The sequence below is a fragment of the Tachyglossus aculeatus genome, chromosome 12 (assembly GCF_015852505.1).
Source record: "Tachyglossus aculeatus isolate mTacAcu1 chromosome 12, mTacAcu1.pri, whole genome shotgun sequence".
Taxonomy (NCBI): Eukaryota; Metazoa; Chordata; class Mammalia; order Monotremata; family Tachyglossidae; genus Tachyglossus; species Tachyglossus aculeatus.
In genome coordinates this window covers 42,749,034-42,763,586 of record NC_052077.1, presented here as the reverse complement: position 1 = coordinate 42,763,586, position 14,553 = coordinate 42,749,034, and the positions used below count along the sequence as shown (strand labels likewise).

Sequence of the window (14,553 nt, the reverse complement as noted above, 5' to 3'; positions counted from 1 at the left end):
CTTTGCACATAGTAAGCGCTTAATAAATGCCATCGTTATTGTTGTTATTAGAAGAGTGGGCTCACAGTCAAGAAGCAGCGTGGCTCACTGGAAAGAGCCTGGGCTTTGGAGTCAGAGGTCATGGGTTCAAATTCCGGCTCTGCCAACTGTCAGCTGTGTGATTTTGGGCAAGCCACTTCACTTCTCTGGGCCTCAGTTGCCTCATCTGGAAAATGGGGATGAAGACTGTGAGCCCTCCGTGGGACAACCTGATCACCTTGTAACGTCCCAGCGCTTAGAACGGTGCTTTGCACATAGTAAGCGTTTAATAAATGCCATCGTTATTATTGTTATCATTAGAAGAGTGGGCTCACAGTCTAGAAGAGTGGGCTCATGGAGCCCGGCAGGGCAGGCCAAGCGGCCTTCTCCCGTCTTAGGGGCTGGGCCAGATGGCCCTCCCAGGTCAATCAATCAATCAATCAATCAATCGTATTTATTGAGCGCTTACTGTGTGCAGAGCACTGTACTAAGCGCTTGGGAAGTACAAGTTGGAAACATCTAGAGACAGTCCCTACCCAAGGCGGCCCTTACCGATGACGATGGTGTTGAAGGCCACCAGCTCGGGGTGCTTCCCGGGTCAATCAATCATCAATCGTATTTATTGAGCACTTACTGTGTGCAGATCACTGGAGTAAGCGCTTGGGAAGTCCAAGTTGGCAACATCCAGAGACAGTCCCTACCCAAGGCGGCCCTTACCGATGACAATGGTGTTGAAGGCCACCAGCTCGGGGTGCTTCCCGGGTCAATCAATCAATCAATCGTATTTATGCAGATCACTGTACTAAGCGCTTGGGAAGTCCAAGTTGGCAACATTCGGAGACAGTCCCTACCCAAGGCGGCCCTTACCGATGACGATGGTGTTGAAGGCCACCAGCTCGGGGTGCTTGCCGTCATTGTAGAAAGCCAGGTGCCAGGTGCCGGCATCCAGGTACTGGATGAAGCCGGCCTCGTGGACGCTGACGGACCGCGCCTGGCGGCCCGGACGGCCCGGCTCCGCCAGGTTCCGCTGCTCCCTGGAGATCAGCCGGCTGCCGTCCAGGAGCTCCACGAAGTCGTACTGTCCGGGACCACAAGGAAAGCCCGGATCAGTGCGGGTGCGGTACCGGGCTCTCACACGGCAGAGGCCCGGGAAAAGGCCCCGCCCGCATGAGAAGGATCTCATATTAGATCATATAATGATATAAGATAAAATATTAATACATATCATACTATAATATATTATAACATTTTATAATATATTATTACATAATACATCATATATATATTATATTATATTATATTATATTATATTATATTATATTATATTATATTATATTATATTATATAAGTCGTACTGTCCGGGAGGAGAAGGAAAGCCCTGCTCAGCTGGGGTGCGGTACAGGGCTCTCACACGGCAGAGGCCTGGGAAAATGCCCCGCCTGCATGAGAAGGATCTCATATTAGATCATATAATGATATAATATAATATATTAATACATATTATAATATAATATATTACAATGCATTATTATATATTATATTATATTTTATATTATATTTATTATATTGTAAGTCGTACTGTCCAGGAGGAGAAGGAAAGCCCTGCTCAGCAGGGGTGCGGTACAGGGCTCTCACGCGGCAGAGGCCCGGGAAAATGCCCCACCCGCATGAGAATAATCTCATATAATATAATAATATGATATGATATGATATGATATAATATAATATAATATAATATAATAATATAATACATATTATAATACAATACATCACAATATAATATCACGATATATTATTATATAATATATAATCATACATATAATCATATATATTATATGATATATTATATAATGTACTATAATACATTATATCATATCATATATTATATTATATCATATTATATTATATTGTATTGTAAGTAGTACTGTCTGGGAGGAGAAGGAAAGCCCTGCTCAGTGGGGGTGCGGTACAGTGTTCTCACACGGCATAGGCCCAGGAAAATGCCCCGCCTGCATGAGAATAATATCATATTATATCATATAATGATATGATATAATCTATTAATACATATGATAATATAATACATCATAATATAACGATATATTATTATATATGATTTATACTATATTATATGTAATATAGTGTATATTATATTATATTATATTATACTATATTTCATTATATTATATTATATTGTATTATATTATAGTCGTACTGTTCGGGAGGAGAAGGAAAGCCCTGCTCAGCAGCAGCAATGACCTCCTGCTTGCCAAATCCAACGGCTCATACTATGTCCTAATCCTCCTCGACCTCTCAGCTGCCTTTGACACTGTGGACCACCCCCTTCTCCTCAACACGTTATCTGACCTTGGCTTCACTGACTCCGTCCTCTCCTGGTTCTCCTCTTATCTCTCCGGTCGTTCTTTCTCAGTCTCTTTTGCAGGCTCCTCCTCCCCCTCCCATCCTCTTACTGTGGGAGTTCCCCAAGGTTCAGTGCTTGGTCCCCTTCTGTTCTCAATCTACACTCACTCCCTTGGTGACCTCATTCGCTCCCACGGCTTCAACTATCACCTCTACGCTGATGACACCCAGATCTACATCTCTGCCCCTGCTCTCTCCCCCTCCCTCCAGGCTCGCATCTCCTCCTGCCTTCAGGACATCTCCATCTGGATGTCCGCCCGCCACCTAAAGCTCAACATGTCGAAGACTGAGCTCCTTGTCTTCCCTCCCAAACCTTGTCCTCTCCCTGACTTTCCCATCTCTGTTGACGGCACTACCATCCTTCCCGTCTCACAAGCCCGCAACCTTGGTGTCATCCTCGACTCCGCTCTCTCGTTAACCCCTCACATCCGAGCCGTCACCAAAACCTGCCGGTCTCAGCTCCGCAACATTGCCAAGATCCGCCCTTTCCTCTCCATCCAAACCGCTACCCTGCTAATTCAAGCTCTCATCCTATCCCGTCTGGACTACTGCACTAGCCTTCTCTCTGATCTCCCATCCTCGTGTCTCTCTCCACTTCAATCCATACTTCATGCTGCTGCCCGGATTATCTTTGTCCAGAAACGCTCTGGACATATCACTCCCCTCCTCAAAAACCTCCAATGGCTACCGATCAATCTGCGCATCAGGCAGAAACTCCTCACCCTGGGCTTCAAGGCTGTCCATCACCTCGCCCCCTCCTACCTCACCTCCCTTCTCTCCTTCTACTGCCCAGCCCGCACCCTCCGCTCCTCCACCACTAATCTCCTCACTGTACCTCGCTCTCGCCTGTCCCGCCATCGACCCCCGGCCCACGTCATCCCCCGGGCCTGGAATGCCCCCAATCCCTCTGCCCATCCGCCAAGCTAGCTCTCTTCCTCCCTTCAAGGCCCTGCTGAGAGCTCACCTCCTCCAGGAGGCCTTCCCAGATTGAGCCCCTTCTTTCCTCTCCCCCTCGTCCCCCTCTCCATCCCCCCCGCCTTACCGCCTTCCCCTCCCCACAGCACCTGTATATATGTATATATGGTTGTACATATTTATTACTCTGTTTATTTATTTATTTTACTTGTACATTTCTATCCTACTTATTTTATTTTGTTGGTATGTTTGGTTCTGTTCTCTGTCTCCCCCTTTTAGACTGTGAGCCCACTATCGGGTAGGGACTGTCTCTATGTGATGCCAATTTGTACTTTCCAAGCGCTTAGTACAGTGCTCTGCACATAGTAAGCGCTCAATAAATACGATTGATTGATTGATTGATTGGTGCGGCACAGTGCTCTCACATGGCAGAGGCCCAAGAAAATGCCCCGCCCACATGATAGTAATATCATATTACATCATATAATATAATGATATAATATAATATATTAATACATATCATTATATAATACATCTTAACATAATATTATAACATATATTATATACAATTTTATATAATATATATTTTATCATATCATATCATTTTCTATATTATAATTAATAATTATATTGTACTATAATATATAATATAATATGATATAATAATATAATGACATGATTATCATTATAATTATCATTATAATAATGATCATTATTATTATCAGCCAATACTGCTGATAATAATAATAATAATGATGGCATTCATTAAGCGCTTACAGACAACCTGATCACCTTGTAACCTCCCCAGAGCTCAGAACAGTGCTCTGCACGTAGTAAGTGCTTAATGTGTCATTATTATTATTATTATTACCGGGGAGATGCACGGCTCTCAGACCGATAGTTCAAAGACGATGCATGACTCCCGCAGCGACGCTGCTTCCGTAGGGAGACATGTGGCTCCTCTGCCATCGCTGCATCCTTGGGGACATGCAAGACTCCCAGGCTGACCCTGCATCTGCAGCGATGCAGCATGGGGAGCAGCAGGGCTCAGTGGAAAGAGCCCGGGCTTTAGAGTCCGAGGTCATGGGTTCAAATCCCTGCTCTGCCAATTGTCAGCTGGGTGACTTTGGGCAAGTCACTTCACTTCTCTGGGCCTCATCTGGAAAATGGGGATGAAGACTGTGAGCCCCCCGGGGGACAACCTGATCATCTTGTAACCTCTCCAGCGCTTAGAACAGTGCTTGGCACATAGTAAGCGCTTAATAAATGCCATTATTATTATTATCTGCGGGGAGATGCCCAGCTCCCAGGCTGATGTTGCATTCTCCGTCCAATGTGGCAGCTCCAAGGGTCTGCTTGCCGTCCGGCCTCCACCGGCACTCGGCCACGAGGGAGCAGGCCACAAGTCATCGCGGTGCCTGGGTGGCAGGGGCGGTGTCTTGGACAATCAATCAATCAATCAATCGTATTTATTGAGCGCTTACTGTGTGCAGAGCACTGTACTAAGCGCTTGGGAAGTCCAAGTTGGCAACATCGAGAGACAGCCCCTACCCAACAGTGGGCTCACAGTCTAAAAGGGGGAGACAGAGAACAAAACCAAACATACTAACAAAATAAAATCAATAGAATAGATATGTACAAGTAAAATAGAGTAATAAATATGCACAGACATATATACATATATATGGGGGAGGGGGAGGAGATGAGGTCACTGACGCCCAGAGAAGTGAAGTGACTTGCCCAAGGTCACCCAGCTGACAGTTGGCAGAGCCGGGATTTGAACCCATGGCCTCCGACTCCAAAGCCCGGGCTCTTCCCACTGAGTCACGCCACGGCCTCTCCTGTCCCAGAGCCGTGTGGGGGACGAGGAGGGGGCCACCCCAGCCCACCCGCCTGCCCGCCATCGTCACCACCCCCGTGCCCCCTGCCAGTGCTTCTAGACTGTGAGCCCACTGTTGGGTAGGGACCATCTCTGTATGATGCTAACTTGGACTTCCCAAGTGCTTAGTAAGCGCTCAATAAATTCGATTGATTGATTGATCGGTGCTCTTGAGAGGCGGCCGCCTCCTCCTCCTCCCACTCCCCTCGGGCTTCAGGGTCCCCTGTGCCCGCCTCTCCTCTTCTCCGTCCCACGGGGACGCCTTCGATCGGCAACTACAACCCACCGGTTCTTGGCTTCCAGTGGGCGGTCTCACCTTGCCCCTTCCCTCTGCCCGGTGGCGACCAGCCCATGCCACGGGCACCTCATTCCAGGCTGCCACCCGTGCGGCGGTTCTCCGGGAGCAGGAGTGGGTCTTGTGTGACGGTGCTCCTTTCCCCAGTGCTCATCAGACGTTGGCTGGGATCCAGAGTGAGGGATCCAGAGCTGGATGCCACCAGGAGCCATCTTCCTGGCCTCAACCACCCAACGCTGCAGTGGGTCAGCGAGTCGCCCCAGCCCAGTGGCCTCCTCCTCCTCCTCCTCCATCTCCTCCCTGACACCCACAATGGCTGTAGTGGACGACTGTGCGCTGTTCTCTGGACTGGCTCCTGGCTGCTCCCTGAGCCCCCTCCCCTCCAGCTCACAGGTCCAGGATGGACGCATCCTAGCTCAGTGGCGAGAGCCCGGGCTTGGGAGTCAGAGGTCATGGGTTCGAATCCCGGCTCTGCCATGTCTGCTTGGGCAACTCACTTAACTTCTCTGAGCCTCAGTTACCTCATCTGTAAAATGGGGATTAAGATTGTGAGCCCCACGTGGGACAACCTGATCACCTTGTGACCTCCCCAGCGCTTAGAACAGTGCTTTGCACATAGTAAGCGCTTAACAAATGCCATTATTATTATTATTATTATTATTATTATTATTATTATTATTATTCTTATCCTGGGGGTGGTCCGTCCAGGGACCCGCCCTCTGCAGACTCTCAGTTTCACCATTCCTTTCCATCCTCCGTGATCCAAAGCTCGGGAATCAATCAATCAATCAATCGTATTTATTGAGCGCTTACTGTGTGCAGAGCACTGTTCTAAGCGCTTAGGAAGTCCAAGTTGGCAACATATAGAGACAGTCCCTACCCAACAGTGGGCTCACAGTCTAAAAGATTCCAGTCTAAAAGAAGATTCCTCTCTTCTCCTTCCCGCTCCAACACCGCCCTCCAGACCGGACGCTCCTTGCGGGCAGGGAGCCGGTCTCCTACCTCGGCTGTGTCGTGCTCTCCCAAGCGTGTAGTCCAGTGCTCCACATCATCATCAATCGTATTTACTGAGCGCTTACTGTGTGCAGAGCACTGTACTAAGCGCTTGGGAAGTCCAAGTTGGCAACATATAGAGACGGTCCCTACCCAACAGTGGGCTCGCAGTAGATGCCACCAATAGATAGATTGACTGAGGACAGCGCATCCTGCCCGTCCCAGACGGACGCGGGGCCCGGCCGGCCACTGGGAAGCGGCTTTCACCTCGTCCGCCCTGTCCTCCCGCCTCGCTCACCTGGGTGTGGGAGGGCGGCAGCCCCTTGCGACCATACACGCCGATCAGTGCGTCCTTCTGGAGGGAGATATTGAACTTCAAGAACTGGGGCTGCTCAAGGGAAAGCTGGGCCCTCCAGAAGATCCCCGGGGGCACCTCTTGAACCGCTCTCCGGCCAATGTCCAGTTCTCCGGAGTCTAGGCTGTTGTTTTCCTGGGCGGAGCCCCCTAGTTTCCCTGGGAGGGGAGGGGTGAGGCCAAAGAGGAGAAGAGAGAACATGAGTGGGCCAGTCATCCTGAGCTTCCCACACCTGGGCTGGTGCGGCCGCGGGCCGCTAGCCACCGGGCTCCGGCTTTCCGGTGGCCGACGATCCCCGGGCTGGAAGGAAACAGAGAAATCAAAAGCACGCACGTCTGAAAAGCCAGAATTCCCACCGCTGCTGGGCTCCGGGGCTGCTCCGCATCACGGTCCTTTGTGCTCGCCGGGAAGGGATCGTCCGTGGCGCGACCGGGTATCCGCCGCATGACCTAGAGTCCACCCTGCGACCTCACGACCACCTACGTGACCCACCCAGAGAAGCAGCGTGGCTCAGTGGAAAGAGGCCGGGCTTTGGAGTCAGAGGTCGTGGGTTCAAATTCCGGCTCCGCCACTTGTCAGCCGGGTGACTTTGGGCAAGTCACTTCACTTCTCTGGGCCTCAGTTCCCTCATCTGGAAAATGGGGATGAAGACTGCGAGCCCCCCGTGGGACAACCTGGTCACCTTGTAACCTCCCCAGCACTTAGAACGGTGCTTTGCACATAGTAAGCGCTTAATAAATGACATTATTATTATTAATTCATTCAATTGTATTTATTGAGAGCTTACTGTGTGCAGAGCACTGTACTGTATTATTATACGATACAGCATCCAATGTGTCACTCAGAATCCGTGACGTTACTTAGCGTCCACCATGTCATCCAACGTCCACCATGTGACACGTTGTCTACCGTGTCACCCAGCGTCCGTGGGGTTACCTGGCACATACTTATTATCCACCCCATCACCCAGCGTCCATCACATGACCCAGTGTCCACAGTGGCATCCAACATCCTAGACGTGATTTATCACCCTGCCAAGAGCTTTGCCTAAGATGCCAACGTGGCGGTTCCTCGAGGAGAATTACTTCTCTCATGCTTAGCAGTCCGCCCCCAAGCCGGACTCCCTGCCAGAGACTCTTGCAGTGGTAATGGAAGGGGAGGGAAGCAGCATGGCTCAGTGGAAAAAGCCCGGGCTCTGGAGTCCGAGGTTGTGGGTTCAAATCCCGGCTCCGCCAATTGTCAGCTGGGTGACTTTGGGCAAGTCACTTCGCTTCTCTGGGCCTCAGTGCCTCATCTGGAAAATGGGGATGAAGACTGTGAGCCCCACGTGGGACAACCTGATCACCTGGTAACCTCCCCGGTGCTTAGAACAGTGCTTGGCACGTAGTAAGCGCTTAATAAATGCCATTATTATTATTATTATTCTTAGGGGTCGGGGGAGGGCGGGGGGCTGAACCAGACAACCCAGGCAGAAATCTGGAGAGAAAGATGAGGTCCCTCGGCCTGCAGAGTGGACCTCATTGTCGACGTCCTCTTCACTGTATCTCGTTCTTGCCCGTCCCACCGTCGACCCTCGGCCCACGTCCTCCCCCTGGCCTGGAATGCCCTCTCTCCTCACATCCGCCAAACTATCCCTCTTCCTCCCTTCAAAGCCCTACTGAGAGCTCACCTCCTCCAAGAGGCCTTCCCACACTCAGCCCCCTTTTTCCTCTCCTCCTCCTTCCCCTCCCCACATCACCTGCATATATCAATCAATCAATCAATCAATCGTATTTATTGAGCGCTTACTGTGTGCAGAGCACTGTACTAAGAGCTTGGGAAGTACAATTTCGCAACATCTAGAGATGGTCCCTACCCAACAGTGGGCTCACAGTCTAGTAGGGGGAGACAGAAAACAAAACCAAACATATAAACAAAATAAAATAGAATAGATACGTACAAGTAAAATGAATAGAGTAATAAATATGTACAAACATATATACAGGCATATATAATAATAATAATAATAATAATGGCATTTATTAAGCGCTTACTATGTGCAAAGCACTGTTCTAAGTATGTTTGTACAGATTTATTACTCTATTTATTTTACATGTACATATTTACTACTCTACTTTGTTAATGATGTGCATCTAGCTTTAATTGTAATTGTTCTGACGACTTGCCACCTGTCCACATGTTTTGTTTTGTCGTCCGTCTCCCCCTTCTAGACTGTGAGCCTGTTGTCGGGTAGGGACCGTCTCCATATGCTGCCGACTTGTACTTCCCAAGCGCTTACTCCAGTGCTCTGCACACAATAAGCGCTCAATAAATTAATTCATTCAATCGTATTTATTGAGCGCTTACTGTGTGCAGAGCACTGGACTAAGCGCTTGGGAAGTACAAGTCGGCAACATATAGAGACGGTCCCCACCCAACAGTGGGCTCACAGTCTAGAATGAATACGATTGATTGAATGAATGAATGAATGAATGAGCCTTCCTTCTCCTAATCCTCCTCCTCTCCATCCTCAAGCAGCAGCCCTTGGTGAGTGTCTACTACGTGCAGCTTCTCTCCCCGCAGGTTGCCCAGGAATTCCTGACCCTCGGCCTCCAGCCGGCTCCCTCTCCTTCATCTGCTCTTATCTCCCAGTTCTCACTCGGCTCCCCCAAAATAAAACTAACCATCGATCTTCCCATCTTTGACCGATCGCTCATGCCCATCCACTTCCAGAACGCTCTACCCACCGACTGGGCCAAAAACCTCCCCTGCCCAACCCCCGATATCCACCTCAAATATCCACCACCTCCCTGACTGATTCCTGGTCATATCGCCACTTCTGCCATCTCTGTGTTGTGGTGTCTACCGGCTTGTCTATTAAATAGCTTGTTTTCTTTAGGGAATTTGATCTGTGCTCTTATATCTGTAGTCACCCCAGCCTGTCTGAGGGGAAAGAGCACGATTCGCGAGCCAGAGGCCGTGGGTCCTAATCCGGCCTCTGTCACTTGGCGTGCTGTGTGACCTTGGGCAAGTCATTTCACTTCTCTGGGCCTCTATTTTCTCATCTGTAAAATGAGGATTCAAGCCCTGTTCTTCCTCCTGATTAGCAGAGAAGCAGCGTGGCTCAGTGGAAAGAGCCCGGGCTTTGGAGTCAGAGGTCATGGGTTCAAATCCCAGCTCCGCCACTTGTCAGCTGTGCGACTTTGGGCAAGTCACTTCACTTCTCTGGGTCTCAGTTATCTCATCTGTAAAATGGGGATGAAGACTGAGCGCCCCCCGTGGGACAACCTGATCACCTTGTAACTTCCCCAGGGCTTAGAACAGTGCTTTGCACATGGTAAGTGCTTCATAAATGCCATTACTATTATTATTAGACTGTAAGCCCCATGAGGGGTTGATTATCTTTGTACCTACTTCCTCACTTAGAACAGTATTTGGCACATAGTAAGCACTTAATAAATACCACAGTGATCATCATTATTACCTTGGCCCCAGCTGACCAGGTTAGAATTCCAGGTTTGAATTCCAGGCTGTGAGTTTGGGTGGGTGGGGGGGAGAAGGAGGCAGGGGAGAGGGAGGAGACACCAGGGGAAGCTTGCGGGAGGAGCCCCAAACCATCTACGAGACTCAGTGTCTAAGAAACCGGGTTGGGTGTGAGGAACTCTTGCCCCGAGTGGCCATTTCTCTTCACCAGGCAGAGGAAATGGACATCCAGATCCTTGGACTCGAGGGGAATCGGCATTCACCAAAGCCCAAAGTGGCTTTTGAGGTAAAATAGAGGGAGGGAGGGTCACAGGCATGGGACCTCCCGTACATAGCCACAAATACACACACGTGTCCTCCCGACAGCTACTGAGGATGCGGCGGCTCCGACTTTGGTGTGCCCAGCCAGGAGCAACCGGAAAAATCCTGACTTTCCGAGTTCTGAGCCGGGATTTCCCCCTTGGCTTTTGGGGGATGTGGCCCAGCCAGCCGACTGGTCCCCCCACGCTATAGCGGGTGGGCGAGGGTGCCGGAGAGTGGGGTGCCACCTGAAGCTGCTCCGTCCCCATCCAGCAGGACTCGGGAAGAGAAAGAGACCATTCCACCTGCAAGCCTGCGGTGAAATTCCACCGTAGCGTTCAAGGAGCCCACCTGACCTCCCCGGCTCAGGGGTCGGAGGGCAGCCACCAGACGGGTCGCTGACTCCGAAGAACTGCCCCGTGGGCCTGCCCCCACCCCCTCACAGAGCCCACGGAGCACGGAATGGCTCCAATTCATTCCCACATGCTCATCGCATTTGAGGAGACAAGTCTGAGAGGCCGTCTGGCTTGGACAGCTATCTCCGGATCAAGCACAGGCGGATTTAGCTTCCGGGAAGCTTCTGTCCGGTAGTGTACGATTGTCAGCTCCTTGAGGGCGGGGATAATGTCCGCCACCTCTCTTGAGCTCTTCTGAGCGGCTAATACCATGCTCGATCGGCACGCACCTGATAGATATTACTGATCCGTTAATATGGCTCTCGTGGCTAACTGAGCCCCTTGACTCAGTTTCTAATCCCCTAATAGCTGGCTTGTTGGTGAGACCCTGTGTTTCCTGATGGTTGCCCAGGGTAAGCGCTTAGCACACAGTAAGCGCTCAATAAATACGATTGAATGAGGAGGAAGGACAATCACCATGTCTCCCCGAGGGGGTTGCCCTCACGCTCAGTCTGGGGCTAACCCTCTCCCCCTCTAGCCTGGAAGCTCCTTGTAGGCAAAGCATGTGTCTACCAACTCTATTAAACTGTATTTTCCCAAGCGCTTAGTCCAGTGCTCCGCACACAGTAAGCACTCAATAAATACCACTGACCGACTGAGACTTTCCTTTGGAAAGAACCCAGGCCTTTCTTGTACATATTTACTATTCTATTGATTTTATTTTGTTAATATGTTAAGTTTTGTTGTCCGTCTCCCCCTTCTAGACTGTGAGCCCGCTGTTGGGTAGGGACTGTCTCTATCTGCTGCTGACTTGTACTTCCCAAGCGCTTAGTCCAGTGCTCTGCACATAGTAAGCGCTCAATAAATGCGATTGAATGAATGAATGAAAGGCGTGGGAGTCAGGAGTCTTGAGTTCTAATCCCCACTCCGCCACTTGCCTCCCGTGTGACGGTGGGCAAGTCACTTTACTTTTCTGTGCCTCGGTTTCCTCAGCTACAAGATGGGGATTCGACACCCGTTCCCCTGCCTCCTTAGACCGAGAGTCCCGTGAGAGAAAGGTAATGGAGACGACCTGTCAATCAATCGTATTTATTGAGCGCTTACTGTGTGCACAGCACTGTACTAAGCGCGTGGGAAGTACAATTTGGCAACATATAGAGACAGTCCCTACCCAACAGTGGGCTCACAGTCTAAAAGGTAGAGACAGAGAGCAAAACTAAAAAACCAAAAAAAAAAAACTGTCCTGTATCGCTATAGGCGCTGAGTCCAGTGCTTAGCACAGGTAAGGAAGGGCTGCACAAGCCCCACCATTCTGATGATGAGGAAGATTTGTGGGTCTCCTGCGTCCTCATGAAGTCTGAGTTTCCACTCTTGTCCAGTGAGAGCCACAAACCCACTCCTGGAGGGCCCAGGCTGACCTCCGCAATCACCATGGGGTGCTCATCTTGCCTGCCCATCGGGACTCTTCCTCAGGCAGGGCCTCCGGGTGAGCAGGTGCCAAGGCCAGGCTGTTTCTTGGACTCCCGCTCACCCCGAGGAGGGAGGGACTGTATCAGGTGGGTCCCGGGTCCAGGGAGGCGGAAGAGACGGAGCCCGCAGATCCCAGGAGGGGAAGCTATTGACGATCCCCTGAAAAACGGCTGTTTCAAGGAGGGGGATGGAGATGGGGGGCAGGCTGGAAGGGCCAGTGAGAAGCAGACTGAGAGAGCCAGGCTGGCAGAGCCGGTGCGGGGGGCACGCTGGAAGAGCCAGAGGGGCACACTGGGCAGGCTTCTAGACTGTGAGCCCACTGTTGGGTAGGGACCGTCTCTATATGTTGCCAACTTGTACTTCCGAAGTGCTTAGTACAGTGCCCTGCACACAGTAAGCGCTCAATAAATACGATTGATTGACTGATTGCTGAGGGGACAGACCAGAAGGGCACAGGGGGCACACTGGATGGGAAGGCCTCGGGGGCAGACTGGACATTTTGATGTGCATTTAGCTTTAATTCTATTTATTCTGATGACTTGACACCTGTCTACATGTTCTGTTTCGCTATCTGTCTCCCCCTTCTAGACTGCGAGCCCGTCGTTGGGTAGGGACTGTCTCTATAGGTTGCTGACGTACTTCCCGAATGCTTAGTGCAGTGCTCTGCACACAGTAAGCGCTCAATAAATACGATTGAATGAATGAATGAGAGGCTAAGGGAGATGGGCTGGACAGGTCTGGGGGATGGGCTAGAAGGGCCAAAGGGGGCGGCCTGGATGGGCCCAGCTGGGTGAGCCTGGGGGAACAGGATGGACGGGCCCAGGGGGCGGCCTGGATGGGTCCAGGGGGGCGGGGGGGTGTCAGGATGGACGGCCCCGGGGAGCAGCCCATTTGCCTCCAGGGAGGAGCCCAGCAGCACCAGTGCGAGGAAGCAGAAAGGGGTACGGCGGCAGAGACCCGAAGGGGCAGCTCCAAGGTCCGAGGGAAGACGGATATGGACAGTAGAGTTCCCGTGGCTTTCCCGATGTCACTCACACCGCCACCTACTCCGTTCCCCACCGGCCTCCTCTCCCGACACTTCCACCCATCGCCCCCAAGTCCACCTCGCTCTCGGTGTCTCCGAACAATCACTCGCGCCTCGGCCTTCCCGTCCGTTCTCCCCGGCGTCGGACCTCACCTTCCAAGCCCACCTCAAACGCCCCCTCCTCCAGGAAACCCCTTTGCCAGGACAATCACGTGGGCCCCGCCAGCCCCTCGGCTCTCCCTCCTCTTGACCAAGCCACGCTCTCGGCTGGGGTCTGTTGGGCTGCTCGCGCCGGTTTGGCTCACCGTGAGGGCATCGTTCATTTCTTCTATTTTTCAGTCGGTCTGAAAGTGCCTAACATTGCACCCGGTGCCTCAGTAGGCCCTCGGCCCAGCGCTCTGCACACAGAAGGCACCCAGTACAGTGCTCTGCACATAGTAGGGGCCAAACATGGGAGGAAATCGATTCTCCAAGGGCAAGGGAATGAGCTTAACATATTCGGCCGCCTGAGCCAGATATTCCCTTCCGGGCCTCCTAACTGGGTAGTGCCCGCAAGCCAAGAGCGAGCCGTAAAGGCTCCTCCGGCTACATGTGGAACGGGGACGGAGGGACCCTGGAACTCCCTCCCGTCTGCAACCCAGACTCCTCTGGCAGTTGGGAGTTTGGGAGGAGAATGGAGGAATTTTACATCTCCGTGGTTTCTGGAGGGCACCGCGCCGCTGACTGTCCATCCAGGGCAGAAAATGACTGTAGACAAAACCACTTCTCCCCTTTCACTCTGCAACTGAATGCAGGCGAGAAGCTGCGATGCCTAGAGGAAAGAGCACGGACCGGGAATTCGGAGGACCTTGGTTTTAATCCCCGTTCCCAGCTTGCCTGCCGGGTGACTTTGGGCAAGTCTCCTCACTTCTTGGTACCTCAGTTTCCTCATCTGTTAAACGGGGATTAAAACTCCTGATCTCCTTCCTTCCTAGACTGTGAGCTCCACGGGGGACAGGGACTGCGTCCAATCTGACAATCTAACAT

The 14,553-nt window shown here is 51.3% G+C and overlaps 1 protein-coding gene across 1 annotated transcript in view; it reads right to left on the bottom strand.

The window, feature by feature from the left end:
* The window catches only part of TENM3 (teneurin transmembrane protein 3), a 1,099,990-nt gene that overhangs the window by 100,325 nt on the left and 985,112 nt on the right, over positions 1-14,553 (bottom strand). The window contains exons 11-12 of the mRNA XM_038755038.1: positions 6,820-7,034; positions 886-1,096 (exon numbers count right to left, since the gene is read on the bottom strand). Of these exons, the coding sequence (XP_038610966.1) occupies positions 886-1,096; positions 6,820-7,034 (426 nt within the window). The remainder of the gene's footprint in view (positions 1-885; positions 1,097-6,819; positions 7,035-14,553) is intronic.